Below are 14,290 nucleotides of genomic sequence, written 5' to 3'. Positions count from 1 at the left end.
CACACTGGATAAGGATGGCAAAACGAAAAAAATTGTAAAAAAGAGGAAACGAGGATAATAACAGCCAGCAAAAAATAGAAGAACACTATGCAAATATGTCGGTCGAGACCACCGTCTTCAGTGCAGAATAAACTAATAAAAAATACTAATAAAAGTCCACAGGACAATATAAAGTAGCAGAACCTTAAAACAATCACTAAAACTAAAAGAAGAGTCTTCTAAATTAAAAAAGTCTTCTTCTTTTAGCTTTAGTGTTTGTTTTAAGGTTTCGCTATTTTACTTTGTCCTGTGGACTTTTATTTGTTTTGTTTTTTAGATTACTCCGCACTGAGGACGGTCGAGCGGAGGACTCGACCGAAATATTTGCACAGTTCTCTTGTATTTTTCACTGACTTTCATTATCCTCGTTTTCTCTTCTTTACAACTTTTTATCGTTTTGTCATCTATTAGTTTTAGCGAGCTACCGACTCCTGATTACAAAAAAAATAAGAATGAATGCAGTAATGTTGCCCTGCAACACAAAAATGATGTTGTAGAGGTTTTTTCTCTGAATGAAGTCCCAAATGGATTAATGTGGAATTAATCGTGGATTCTTTGGACGACAATAAAAGTAGCTGTTGCTGGTGTTGTAACTCCCATTTTTTCAGTGGTTTACTGTAAAAAGTTGCAAAAATGAGAAAGATGGATGGAAATGAATAAAACATGTATCATTTTGCAAAGAGCAAAACATTTTCGTGCAAAGGTTGTTTCGTACTTCCTCTGGGACAATTCTTCTCTTTTTTCTAGTCATGTCAAATCTATTTGTGGTTTTCCATCTTGTAATGAGACTCTGTGTCGAAGGAAAGTATTTAATTTGTATTTGAATTTCAGGGATCTGTTTGAATACTGGAAACTATGGGTTGGACCGAATGTAGATGGATTACTGAAAACGAAGGATGTTAGAAGTCTGTTTAATGCTATGAAGCTTTTCCCGTCTCAGTCGCAAGGTTTGGTCATATTAGTTCCTAATTTCCTAAGCTACAATTACCTTATACAATGCTGGAAAATGTTTTATAGGAAATTACTGAAGTAGGTCCTTATATTGTCAAGATTTAAATCTCTGTCGGGAAAAAAACCACATCTTCTGTTGTTTTACTGAAGAACCTACACTATTAGTTCCCAATATTTTCGCTCTTTACAACACTTAGACATTTCTTCCATCCAGACCCCTCCTGCCTTCCGAAAGTTAGTGACATTTAACCAGCATTAGCCGTAACTTTACCTTTTGCAGCTTTCCTTCTTAATTTCAAGAATCTATTTGATTTTTCAGTTTAACACAAATATTAAAACTAATATTATTAAGGATGTTTTATTGTCGCCAATTTCAACAGGGCATTGGCATAGATGAAAGCTTACAACATCCTCACCTGACATCATCTTTTATCATTTGAAAAATGAAAAAAAAAAAAAGTTCAAGTAGTTTATCTTCCTATACTCTGGCTTTTTGGAATCAGTATGAAAAAAAGGTTCTTAGGACATAAATATTATTATAAAATTATCTTTTTTATGGTTTCGGTTGCTATTGGCATGGGTCACTTTTAGGTTAAGCCCATGGTAGAAGTAGCGTTTTAATGCGGTGTTCTGGGAGAAATAATAATTTTTCTATGGTTACTGAGAGTCAATCAGTTCTTAAAACAGTGATCCATGCCTTTACTTTGTAAATTTTGCTTAAAAACAATGCTCTCAGTATTCTTAAGTTGTCTTAAGTCAAAACACATTCCTTAATGAAAATGGACTGTGAAGTATTGCAGTTTGAAGCTGCTCAGTGAAGTTGAAGTTGCTAAGACAAGTTTTAAGTAATTGCAGTCTGGAGTTACTAAATGGAAGTTGCTGAAGTTATTTAAACAAAACAAGTTTAAATTCAAGTCAAATTAGTGTCTGTTTCGACATAAAATTTGCCTATTTATATTAAATCGGTGTCCAAATGCATTCGCTGTTCTTGTGCAGTAGCTGTGAGTAACTTCGTCTACTAAAATAAAGCGTGCGCCCAAACAAATTCTTTTGGAGCAATCACAAATTGAAGGTATAAATAGAGTTGGAGTTACTGAAAGCACTAATAAAAGAAACAAGTTTTGAACAGTTTTAGTTTGAAGCTGCATAGTGGAGTTGAAGCTACTGAAGCTGCTAAGAAAAAAACAGGCTCAAATTCAAGTAAAAGCTAATTATGTTTCGTCATGAAAACTTGCCTATTCATATTCAGCCGTTTTCTATTTGCTTTGACTGTTCATATGAGTAGCTGTCAGTCTTCTAAAATCAAAATAGATTGCCAAAACAAAAAATCCTTTGGAAGAATAGGAATATAAGTCTTTGAACAAAGATTAGAATATTAGAAGCTACAGTGATGACAGCGGTCAAGTATGGTTCTGAAGCATGGGCGCTCTGAAATACGGAGGAGAATTTGTTAGATGTCTTCCAGGTGTAGTTTTCTACGGATTTTCTGGGTACCCCACTGACATACCCTGGTTCAAACAGTACGCTGTACGAAAGATGTAGTTCAATCCCGCTCTCTATGGGTATAACGAGAGAAAGGTTGAAATGGCTTGGGCACATTCTGCAGATGAAGGATGATAGATTTCCAAAGATCGTCCTTATTGGCCAATCATATAGGGCCAAACGAAAAGCGTGCCGCGGTAAGATGCCGTAAGGAAGGATTTAAGGGAAATTGCTTTTTGGGAGGGTGAAAAGAGGGAGGCTTTGAATCGATTGAGATGAAGGAGGGGCATGTGTAGCTGTGTTCACCTCAGGCGGCTTGGTGCTGCAGTGAGTGGTTGTTAGTAGTAGAACTAAAGTAAAAATTTTTGAACAGTTGAAGTTTAAGTTACTAATTGGAGTTAAAATAACAGGAGTTACTAAGAAAAACAAGTTTCGAGCAATAGCAATTTGAAATTACTAATTTGAAATTGCACCCAATGTTTTCTTTTGAGCAAGGATAAGCAAAAAGGAAGAGATTCAGAGATTTTGCAGACTTCAATTTTACTTTAAAAATTGTTTTGATTGTAATGGGTATTTATTCTCGGTTGCCGACCTGCACACCAATGAAACATTACTAAAGTCTCTTCTTATTGTATCTTCACGATCTTTTCTCGCAGTTAAAAGAGTATTCTTTTACTTCTGCTTCAATTTTAGTCGCGATCCGTACAAAGGCGATTGCAAGGGAATTCGCAACAACGATTACAAGGGGGTTTACAAAGACAAATAAAGGGAACAGTTTTCAACCTATCTGATTGGATGTCTAGAAAACACCTCTTGCTCGTCGCTAAACAGAAAAAAAAGACGAATCCTCTACTCACTCGTTGATGTCGGTGGATTCAGCATCTTATTTGACCGCCTGTAGTTGGCAAACTTGGTTTACAGAACAGAGTCCATCAATTTTTGAACAAGTAACCCATGGGTTCTTCAGGACTCCCAGTAATTCATTTTTCTCTTAATTCCCATTATCCTTCGTCGCATTTTTGTAGATTTGTGTAAAAAAATAACGTAAAAAGATTCATTTGTTATTAAATAAGAAACCTCGAAACAATCTTATTTTCTTAAAGTTCTTGGAGCCTATTTCAGAGCCTATTTTGAGTTCTTAAGAGGAAATGGATTCAAAATTTTGCTTCTAAATGCACTTGGCTGTTGTGTATCACTATTCGAATTAAGATTAGTCAGAGAAAAAGAGACGGTTGATTGACAAAATATGTATAAAGAGCAAAATAAACATCTATGTGACAACATTGAATACACGATCGTAAGGAAACTTCCTTTTGTTCGTAATTTCAGTCATATTTATGAAATGTAACACTGCTTGATATATGCCTTATGTACCGGAAACTAGGCAGTTACGTCCAAACATGTTATAAAGGGGGGGGGGGAGGCAACGGGTGCAAATACGAAAAATCGTAAAGTGTGTAAACCATGTCAAGCATGTAGGAAATAATGATAAGAATCGTAACAATCGTCAAAAATTTTGGAGGGATCTGGCCCCAAAAACCCCTGCTCTACCTATGCACCAGCTTTAAATACACAATTACGATGGTGAACATTTAAGATTGACTGTGAAATTTTCTATTTTTTTACTTTTTTGAAATATTTTGCCTTTATTATTTTAGAATGATAGAAATATATGCCATAAAGAACAGGAGAATTTTGTATGCACTTATGTGTAGGCTGATTGTCTGTAATCGCATATTCCGATAGAATCTCAAGTTTTTTCTGACTAGGCGAACATTTTGTTCGCTTTGGCTAGCCTTGTGCCATGCGCACTTTTCTCAAATTGAAAAAGTCTATCAATTTTCCAGGTTTTTATCTATGTTTTTGCAAATGTACGTATTTGCTAGCGCTCAATTTAGCTCAGTCTTAGGTCATTTTATTGCTCAATACGTATTACTTGAATTAGGGAAAAGACGCCAACATTTTTCCAAATTTTAAAACTATCCTTTCCACTTTTCAGTTTTTTTTTTGTTTTTGAGAAAGTACGTATTTGCCAGTACTTAATTTAGCTCAGTGTTAGGTTATTTTATTGCTCAGCATTACTTGAGTTAAGAAAAAAAAAAATTTCACTCAAACTGTCAGGACCTTTCTACTTTCCAGGTTTTTAATAATGTTTTTTAGCATTTGCCAGCACTCAATTTTGCTCAGTGTTAGGTCATTTTATTGCTCAACATTAGTTGAATTAGGGAAAAAACAACAATATTTTCCCAATTTCCTAGTATGCATTTTGCATCGAACTTATGATGCTTGTTTTTATTATGTCATTTAGAACAAAGTCACGCATTCGACTTTAATTGCTGTTTTTTAGTTGCTAGTATAGTTTTAATGAAGCGTTCTAGTGTTTTGCTTCGATGAAAACTTCCTCAGTTTCTTATTGTTTATTCAGTGATTCAGTAACTCTCAAGAAAGAAGGTTGTGCTTTAGAACAGAGATTTATGTGTATGCATGAAAATAAGGTTAGGTTTCCGCCTATCACAAATTTTCTTTAACGACACTAAAAAATACCCGAAATATAGCAAATTCTTTCCAAAAAGGGCCATACTTTGTTCATATTTTTTTTTCATATTTACAAGATTTGTTCTACCTGTCAACCAATTCGCCGTTCCGTGTAGCTGTTGATAAAAATTCTTGCCTAGAATATTGTGGGAATATTCATCCCTTCACCCGCAAGGGTCGAAACTTTTCTGGTAAATGTTTTGACAAACGATAATAGGATACTCAGTAGAAGTGTGTCTTTGGTGTTTTAACATTGGAATAATCCAAATTAATAACTAGTGCCACTGGTTGTTTAGGGTTATCCAGCAGAACTAGATAAGTTCAAAACAAGCTTAAGTAACGCATTACTGTAATTGAAATGTCTCTTGTTCACTTTTTGTCTAAAATGAATCTTTTTGTCCTCAGTCGAGTGTGAAACAAAAGTAAAAAGCAGAAATGAATGCATACAAATAATCTGTGATTTTGATGGGTAGTACTACACGCTGGTAGATTCATTTTCTAGAATGTAAACCTTTATTACTTCCCTGTTTAGACTAGTTTTAGAACCGTGTTGAGCCAGTTAAAGAGCCAAATAGTGACGAAGACAAATAACAAATAACACTCTATTTCTGCTTGTTTTGGGTTTTAATATAGCTCTTTATTTTGTCTTGGCAAAACTTCGTTTTTGGGTTAGTTGTCTGTTCTCTTCCTCATGGCAAGAGAGTTTCCAACATCTTTCTCAACTTTACGCTCCTTCGAATATTGTAACAACATTTCTCACCCTCTTTAGAGAAAGTACAAGATTTTTACCGAACTATTAATTTATATGTAAATCTTATGTAATTACATGATAACCCTGATAAATGTGCTATTCTAAAGTCGCATCCATAAACCCTTTTCCCCATTCCCAGAATTTAGTTTTTCTTGTCAAATGGAAATGAGTCATTCTATCTTATTCTATCTTCTTTCTAATTTAATTTTATCCATAGCTGCTAATCTTGTTTTAGGTTCACCATGCGATTTTTACCCATTTTTTGATTATTGATCTTTTATGTGGTAGTATTAATTCTACTGGCTGTTGCCACACCTTTTTTTCAGCCTGACCGTATGTGTCCACTTTTTCCTTCCTTTAAGCTATAGAAACCACTTGTAAGCTTCTGCAGAATTCGCGCAATTTATAATTTAGTATAGAAAGTGACAATATAGAGCAATAGATAGATTACTCTTACTGAATTTTAGGACAGGAAACTAAAAAAATCTACAGTGAAAGCTATATAATTTGAAAAACTAGACCGATCCTATTCATAACGTGAATGTTTTTATGTGGGGTATTTTTGTTTGAATTTTGGGTTATTCTTGATTAATTATAACGTGTTAATTTTTTAAAGCCACCATGCCTTGGAAGCACTCCCTATACTTCAAAGGATGAAAATTGCTTATTAATTCACAACTTCAACAGTAGGCAGAATGTAGACAGGAGATAGCACAAGGCAATGAATAAAAACAGTTCAGTACCCGTATAGTCCTGAAGGATCCTGGAAAGCTATAGAAATTTAGAATGCCAAAAAAAAATGAATAAAAAAACCTAATGAGTGGTCGAGCAATGAATTTTAGGAGCAATGAGAAGACGTCTTAAAGCTGTTAAATGTTTGTGAAACTGTCGTCAATTTTTTTCTCATGCTAGATGGCTCTAGTGAACTTCGTATTGTTTGTCTGCTATAAACGGGATAAGATTTGTAAAACCTTCTCGAAGAAAGTGACAAATAACGTTTTCTTACTGGTAATCTATGGAATAACATTAAAGTATTCTGTAGTATTGCGGAAATTCAGTGGAAATTAGAAAGAAAAGAATATTATTTTTTGTCAAGTTATAAATGTATTGAAAATCTCCTGGAAAGGTGAACAGACGTAGTGTTTTCAAGCTTTGGTCAGATATACAGGCCCTTATATAGAATACTGCAAAATATTTTACTGCTGGTCGGTAAATCCCATTAAGAAAACATTATCTGTCGCCATTTTTTTTATGATTGTTCTTCTAATTTTAATTTCTTTATAGCGCGCAACGATACAAAGTTCACAAGAGCCATCTAGCAATAGACCAAAATCAGCGACAGAGTTCAACAAGCATTTTGACAATCTTACCTTTGGTTCCCACTGGGTTTTTTTTTCACGAAAAACGGCTCATGGATAGCGGATGCGGGAAATTCGCAAACATGTTCACTCAGAAACTGTTCACTACAGCCGTTTAAGCACAAATATACTATGTTATATTTAAAAAGCATATGCATAATAATAGGCCAACTCAAATTCTAGAAGCCAAGAAAATATTCAAAGGGCTAACCTATAATAGCCTTGGGTCACTATGCCTAATGAAAAATATAAGTCTTATCTATAACATGTTTAGTTTCTCAGTTACTTGCAATTTATGGCTCTACAATGATTTCAATTTAAAATAACGGATGCGATTTTCAACAGATCAGTAGAAATATTTCAACTAAGCCTTTGAACCGTTGTGACGCAGAAACTTGCAGCAAAAAAACGGAGGAAATTTGACGGATCACGGAAAAACGGCCGTTTTGGCGTGAAATCATATCTGCGGGAACTCAGGGTTAAGACGTTTTGTCGAAACTCCAGCTACTTTGGTAGCTACTCTTGCTCTGTTGTCGGCGAAACATGACTATATACAGTCTGTTGAAAAAAAATTATAATAGCCTAATTACAGGAAATGAACCTCACTATTTTGTCTTTGACTTTTTTTTCATTTCTGGCGTCGCTGTCCTTCTCTCGTGTCGATCGCTAAAGTTGGCAGAGTCGGCCTTCGGTCCTCGCCTACTTGTTATTACGACGTAATATTTCTTGTTCTGTTGTTCTGTTGTAAAATTTTCTAAATATGTAAATATTACGTAGATATAACTATTCTAATCCATAAAAAAATCATGGCGCAAAGAAAAGTTATAGAATATTTGTATAATTATTTTTAAGGTTTAATAATTAAGTGTTAGAAACGGTGTATTAGAAGGTTAACCCTCATAATCTCCCCTATTTATCTAGTCCTGTATTCCTTTTTTCGACTTTGTCGTGTCATCTTGCGTCATGTGTTCGATACAAATCACATGTGATCGGTCCACCTATGGAGTTACTATGTTTTTAGTTAAATGAAGAATTGAGCAAGCTCATGCGTCTCCTTTTTAATTTTTGAGATTTTAGCGTCGAAAGGCTTGGTTTACCGTTAATTTTGTGCATTCATAAGGGTATTTGCTAAAATAAGCGTTTATAGTAAAAAAAAAAGAGGATATGTAACATATCTTTTTTCATGCCGAACACTGAGATATTTGTTCATGCAAGTAGAACTATGTTAATACTAAAATGTATGTAAGCATACTTTTCAAACTTAAGCAAGTATGGTACAACCCTGAACTTTCGTTTTGTATAGCATAAATCAATTGATTTTTGCTCTGATTATAGTGGAAAAGAAGGACAAGGTTGTAAAGTTAGGTCTCGGAGGGGGAGGTGGCACTTGGTCTCTTTGCCTTGATTTTAATCCTTTGTTATGCTAAAACATTATTTTGCTGGATCCTGGAGGATTTGTCAAGCTTTTTATGTGGGCATTGAAAATCCCATTAATGAGCACTTAGGGATTGGTTAGGACCCCATGCCTATCCCCTGCAGTTTCTCGCTATTATAAAAAAGGAGTGTGTGTAGCTGTTTCGACCTAAGATAGCCTAGAGCTGTAAAGGTAGTTCGTAATAGGGCTCGACCGATATGGATTTTTTGGGTCTGGTACCGATACCGAAATATCGGTATTGCACCGATATGATACTGATATGATTTGACGATAAGTTCCCTTCCGAAAAAAAGCCTTGCCTAAAGTTTAAACCCTCCATTCTCTACCCGTATTCTGACTCACATTTTGTCCCTGGTCTATTACACACCAAAAAACAGCCTTAATAATTCACTTTGGATTCCAAAAATTAGGCCATTTACAAAAATTGCTTGATTTTCTTTACCTTTTCTGATTAGCAGCTTCTGAGCACTCAAAAGAAATGGCGAATATTTGTGGAAGTGACAAATAAGAAAAAATTTAATCAAAGAAGCCGGTTTAGTTACATAAACAAATACGTGAAAATCTGATAGAAAGAAGTGTAAGATAGTTATTAAAATTGATTATTTAAATCAGAATTTTAATAGCGGGACTTTGAATTTTAATCATTCATATATTAATGTGAAAGTTTCACTTAACATTCACACGATAACTCTTGTTAACTAATCCTTGCTAGGCACACTGGATAGGGCAGCTAGAGTTTTAAGTTTGGAGGAGGGTTTTAAAAATATGTCGACAAAATTGTCCAGTGTGCCGACAAATGTTGACACATAAGCTAAATTTCCAAGGTATATAGGTTAATTTTTGCAAGGTGTTGTCATGTGGCGGTGACACCTTGAAACCTCCCTTCCTCCCCACCTTAAAACACCCCCTCTGCCCCTTAGTTGCACCCCTGACTGGATATCATGGTTTCACCGATTGAATCTTGGATCTTCACCAGCGCAAGTGAAGATTCATTAAACAGCAACTGTAGGGTTTATTGAATTCTTTTTAGGTGTTTTGGTAGAAGATGTATGTTCTTAAAGTCACCATACATTTAGAATATTGCTGCACCAGGTGTGTATTGACAACAAATATACTTTGACTCATCACTGCTGCTCTCTCCACTATAGTCAGAATTAGCTAGTGGCTCCACCCCCGATGACTGAACAAGCAAAATTACCTGAGGAGATCTGGTTCCATCTTCTCGACAAGTTCCACACACACATATATATATATATATATATATATATATATATATATATATATATATATATATATATATATATATATATATATATATATATATATATATATATATATATATATATATATATATATATATATATATATATATATATATATATATATATATATATATATATATATATATATATATATATATATATATATATATATATATATATATATATATATATATATGTATATATATATATCGGCCGATAACCGATATTTCTCTCCCGACATCCGATTATGACACTGACCCTCATATCGACCCGATAATATTGGTCAGCCGATGTATCGGTCGGGCCCTAGTTCGTAAAGGCAGTAATTGATTCACGTATTAAAATAAAAAACGGTAGTGTATTTGCTTGTTAAATACTCTTTATTGTAATCTGAATAGACGTAAATAATTTGGTCTTTTATCTGTTCATAGAACTTTTACACCTGTAGAAGTAAAAGTCGTTTAATAAATAAAAATATGAACGAATGCTAGTACGTATATAGCATATGTACATAACGCACACATGACGAACATTCTTGGATCGCGACCAATGTCTTTTGTTGTCGATTTTTATCGCTTGTCGCTTTCTTTGGCACCCGTTTTGGTATGTGTTTGATTAAGGTGTGTTGACCAAATTGAATGGTTCAATACTTCCTCAGCAAAAAAGACGCTTGGGTGAATCATGTTTTATTAAAATGTAGTTTTTAAGATGTGACAACGAGATCATAATGTTCAGGGTGCATAGTATATGCCATGAACGTATATATTATATCGGGTGTTTAATATGCACGTATACCTTCAGAGATACGCAGATCCACCCTGAGAGGTAATTTCTGGTGGCAATTCCCTCCCCCTTCTTTCAGATATGAATATTGATTTTCCGAAGTTGGAGGGCTTGATTTTGTACTCGTTTGGGTGTGAGATCATTGAATTTAAATGCGTCTGTTGAAACATGCGTACCACTTTTTGTTGTGAATATAGCCGAGGGTAGTAGTTCCTGCCTCCTCCAGGAAGCTAATTGCCTCCAAGAAAAGTAATCAAAATTGATAATAAACAGAAAGGGCTAAGCCACCCCCCCACCACCACCAGCTGGCCGGCTTGAAAATCCCTGACTGTGCTCATGCTTTTCTAACTTGAAAAATAAAATAAATGCATAATTAAAACAAAGTTTTCAGCTCCAAATTTACAAAACCTCTTTTTGCTCGCTACCTTGAATTTTTTAAGATAAAAGCGTCGGACAGTCATGACATTTGATAGCTATTCGGGGACAATTTTTATGTTCCATTCTATACAGCTAGAAATGACGCAGCAGGCAATGGCTAAAATTTTAGCTAGCGTAAACCGCAGATTGTAGGAGGAGAATTAAGAGAGGTTTGGGATGAAAAAAGGGTGCTTTGGTAGATATGGTAGATTTTCAGATTTGGTATTTCGATAGGCTGGATGTATTATTGTCTCCACCCCTCGCACTCCCTTGAACTTTCAGATTTATGCCCCTACACATTCCCGAAGCATCGCAAAACCGCCATTTTAATAAACTGGCTTCAAATGTCTTTTGATTTGACTTGCTACGTAACCGTGCACAAATTGAAAATCTCATAGGAACTGATACGTAAATAACGTTTTAGCTGATTAGAGACAAAAGTAGTTCATTTCCCCTCTCCATGTAAAATTTAGAGTCCCCTTCCCTCAACCTCTCTTCCTTTCCCGATAGCCCCTGAAAGTTTCAACACATCCTTCAAGCCGTACCAGAGATATGCTATTTGAATGACCTGGATGAACATACAGTCTCAATTTAACTCTCCTCCTCTCCCAAGTCAAAATTCGAGGTCCACTTGACCCGCGCCCAGCACTCCTTGAAAATATGAGCTCGATTCCCCATGCCATTCCCCTGATCTTGCAGTTACTTTGAAAACTCGAGTGCATACAATGTCTTTCAATTTACTCAGGTGTACATGTCGTTACCATAGTATACCCTTTGGAAACTCTGAGAATATTCACCTAGGAAATTTTCTCTAAAAATCTTAGCTGATTTGAAAATCAGGATCAAACATTCCCCTTTTCTACTAAAATTTCTCAGGCAAAAATGGATAACTTTATATCGTAGGGCCATTGGCCGTGTGCTAAGGGGGTAATATCGACTCCATTGACATCAGTGTTAGATCTTTTGATGCATCTTAAGAAAAGCGCTATGTCAGAATTTTATATGATGTCATGGATTTTACAGAGGGGGGGGGGGGTGCAACAGAAAATAGTAGGGTACGAGAGGGAGGCTAGATGCCCTCCAGTCATTTCTGACTCTCGAAAGGGAACAAGAATTTTAAATTTCAATGTTTCCACGATCACCCATTCCATAAGAAGTAGCCAGGAAAAAAAAATAATCGGCCCTTTATCGAACCCCGTCTTGGTGGGGACCATTTTTTTTTATTTGTCTTTCTACGATAGGGGCCCCTTAGCCCAGAGAATTGAGAATGTTCCTTTCGTGCCGATCGGTAAAAAACTTTTTCGGACCTTTTTTGGACCGCATTTTTGGGAATCGTACCCGAAACTTTTTTTTAAATTAGGTTCCTCTTGGTCCAAGGACTTAAGGCTACACTTTTCAATCTGATAAGGGTAAAAAGTTTGTAGCCCATTCCCAGGCCCCCTCCAACCGGCTCTAATCTTCATACACCAGAATGTATGCTTTTTTTTTGTCCTAGAGAACTGTCCATGGAAGTTTCAAGCCAAATCTGCATAATTTACGGCCCACGGCCAGGGGGCTCTGGGGGTCGTGTCAACCCCGGAGACAGCATTATAGGATCTTCGGACTATTCTGAGCAAATTGGATATCTCAGCATTTTGATCAAGGGTCTTGAGGGGATAGGTTGAGGCTGGGTGGTAAGACATTGGCATGGGGGCTGGTTGCCCTCCAATCACTTTCGATTCTTAGGCACACTAGAACTGTCAGTTTCAAATTGAATGAACCCCCTTCTAAGCTTCTACGACCACCCCTTTCATACGAAGTATCCGGGTAAAAATAATACGTAGAAAGCTCATGACTCTTTTCTAAGGCAGTGGTACAAAGTTGTCTCTGATAGAAAACAAAAAGATACATAAAAAAAAAAGTTTCACAATTTTAATAGTAGAAGAAAACCTGGATAAGCAAGAATGCTTCCTTTGTTAACAACATAACAAACGTGGTCTCAAATGAGGCCCTACCCGCACATTTCCCAAAACCTGTGGGAAAAAGGTGGGTCCGGCCCAATATAAGGGAGTATTCCAATTGGAAGTAATATATGTAACTATGAAAAAAAAAACATAAGCGCTTACAAATAAATGTTATTTATTGTGCAAAGGCTGAAATGTGTTAAAGACCATGAAAAGGATTATTTGTCCTTTTTTCGAAAATTTTCTTCAATTGCTTCGATCAGCTTTTTTCGTCACCATTAAAAAGGAATGGCTAATACTGGCCATTTACTTTCATTTCCAGTTTGTTCAGTAGCCTGATATACACTACTAACCTTTTTTAGTTTATGAGATGATACAATGTGCTCGTGACAGGGATAGAAATCATGGGAAGTGTATTGGTCCTCATCGAAAATGCTCTGAATCCTGTATGAGACCTGTTGACAACTCGGAGGATTATTTAACCTTTGGAGAGTTTTGTGTTTTAGCCACTGAACTTAGAAAATACTCAGGCAAAGAGTAAGTTGTCCTTTTGTTCTTGTGAACTTGATAAGCTTCATCGATATCTCAGGAGAAGTGTACGGGTCTTTTTAATTATTAACTGAAAGTTACTACTCATGAAATATACATAGATTTTAAATTTTGATCACTGAGTTGTGTTTTTTTTTCTCGAGGACAATTAGGTATTTCAACAAGTCTCGAGCTAGAGCAATATTGAACAATGCAGGCTTGCCTGCAGTTGGTGGGGAGGGGGGATCCATTTAGGTTCGATAGACCCCCAGACAAAAAAATGAATGCACCATTTGGATCATTTTGCGCCCCACTTACCTCCAGAAACACTGATTTTTATGGTTTGGTGTAGACGACCGTAGGAATCAACATGTGGAAATTTCTTATTTCCTTGGAACAATATTCGACTTTTAGATATAAGCTACTTTTGTAGATGTGGCTTTTTTATAATTTTTTTTTTGCCACCATGACAAATAGTTTCCAATGGACAAACCTATTTTGATGCAAGTGTATTTTTTTTTTTTTTTTTTGCAATAGTTTTATTTGATTTGAACAAAAAGAAAATATCATTTTTGATCCCTGAAGTGGAAGACTGTAAAAATGAAATCTAATTCATTAGTAAAACGTAATTAACTAACGGAACTGTAATTAATTAACACGGCACTTTGTCTCCCCACGAAAAACATAAACCACACTGGAATTTTTATATAGTGAACTGTTCTAAGGACTAGCACACAGTCAGTACAGATGTCTTTGGTTTCTAAAGAAATGAGTTATGGCTGGTACTGAAACCGGCCCAAAATGCC

The 14,290-nt window shown here is 35.6% G+C and overlaps 1 protein-coding gene across 1 annotated transcript in view; it reads left to right on the top strand.

The window, feature by feature from the left end:
- Window positions 1-14,290, top strand: part of LOC148941454 (uncharacterized) — a 157,851-nt gene that overhangs the window by 104,131 nt on the left and 39,430 nt on the right. Inside the window, 2 exon segments of the mRNA XM_089104451.1 lie at window positions 871-986; window positions 13,319-13,493. Coding sequence (XP_088960577.1) covers window positions 871-986; window positions 13,319-13,493 — 291 coding nt within the window.

Source organism: Artemia sp. Qi Xiang Cuo, chromosome 18 (genome assembly GCF_049724085.1).
Source record: "Artemia sp. Qi Xiang Cuo chromosome 18, ASM4972408v1, whole genome shotgun sequence".
Taxonomy (NCBI): domain Eukaryota; kingdom Metazoa; phylum Arthropoda; class Branchiopoda; order Anostraca; family Artemiidae; genus Artemia; species Artemia sp. Qi Xiang Cuo.
The sequence above is the reverse complement of the archived record's forward strand: the minus strand, read 5'-3'. Positions and strand labels throughout refer to the sequence as shown.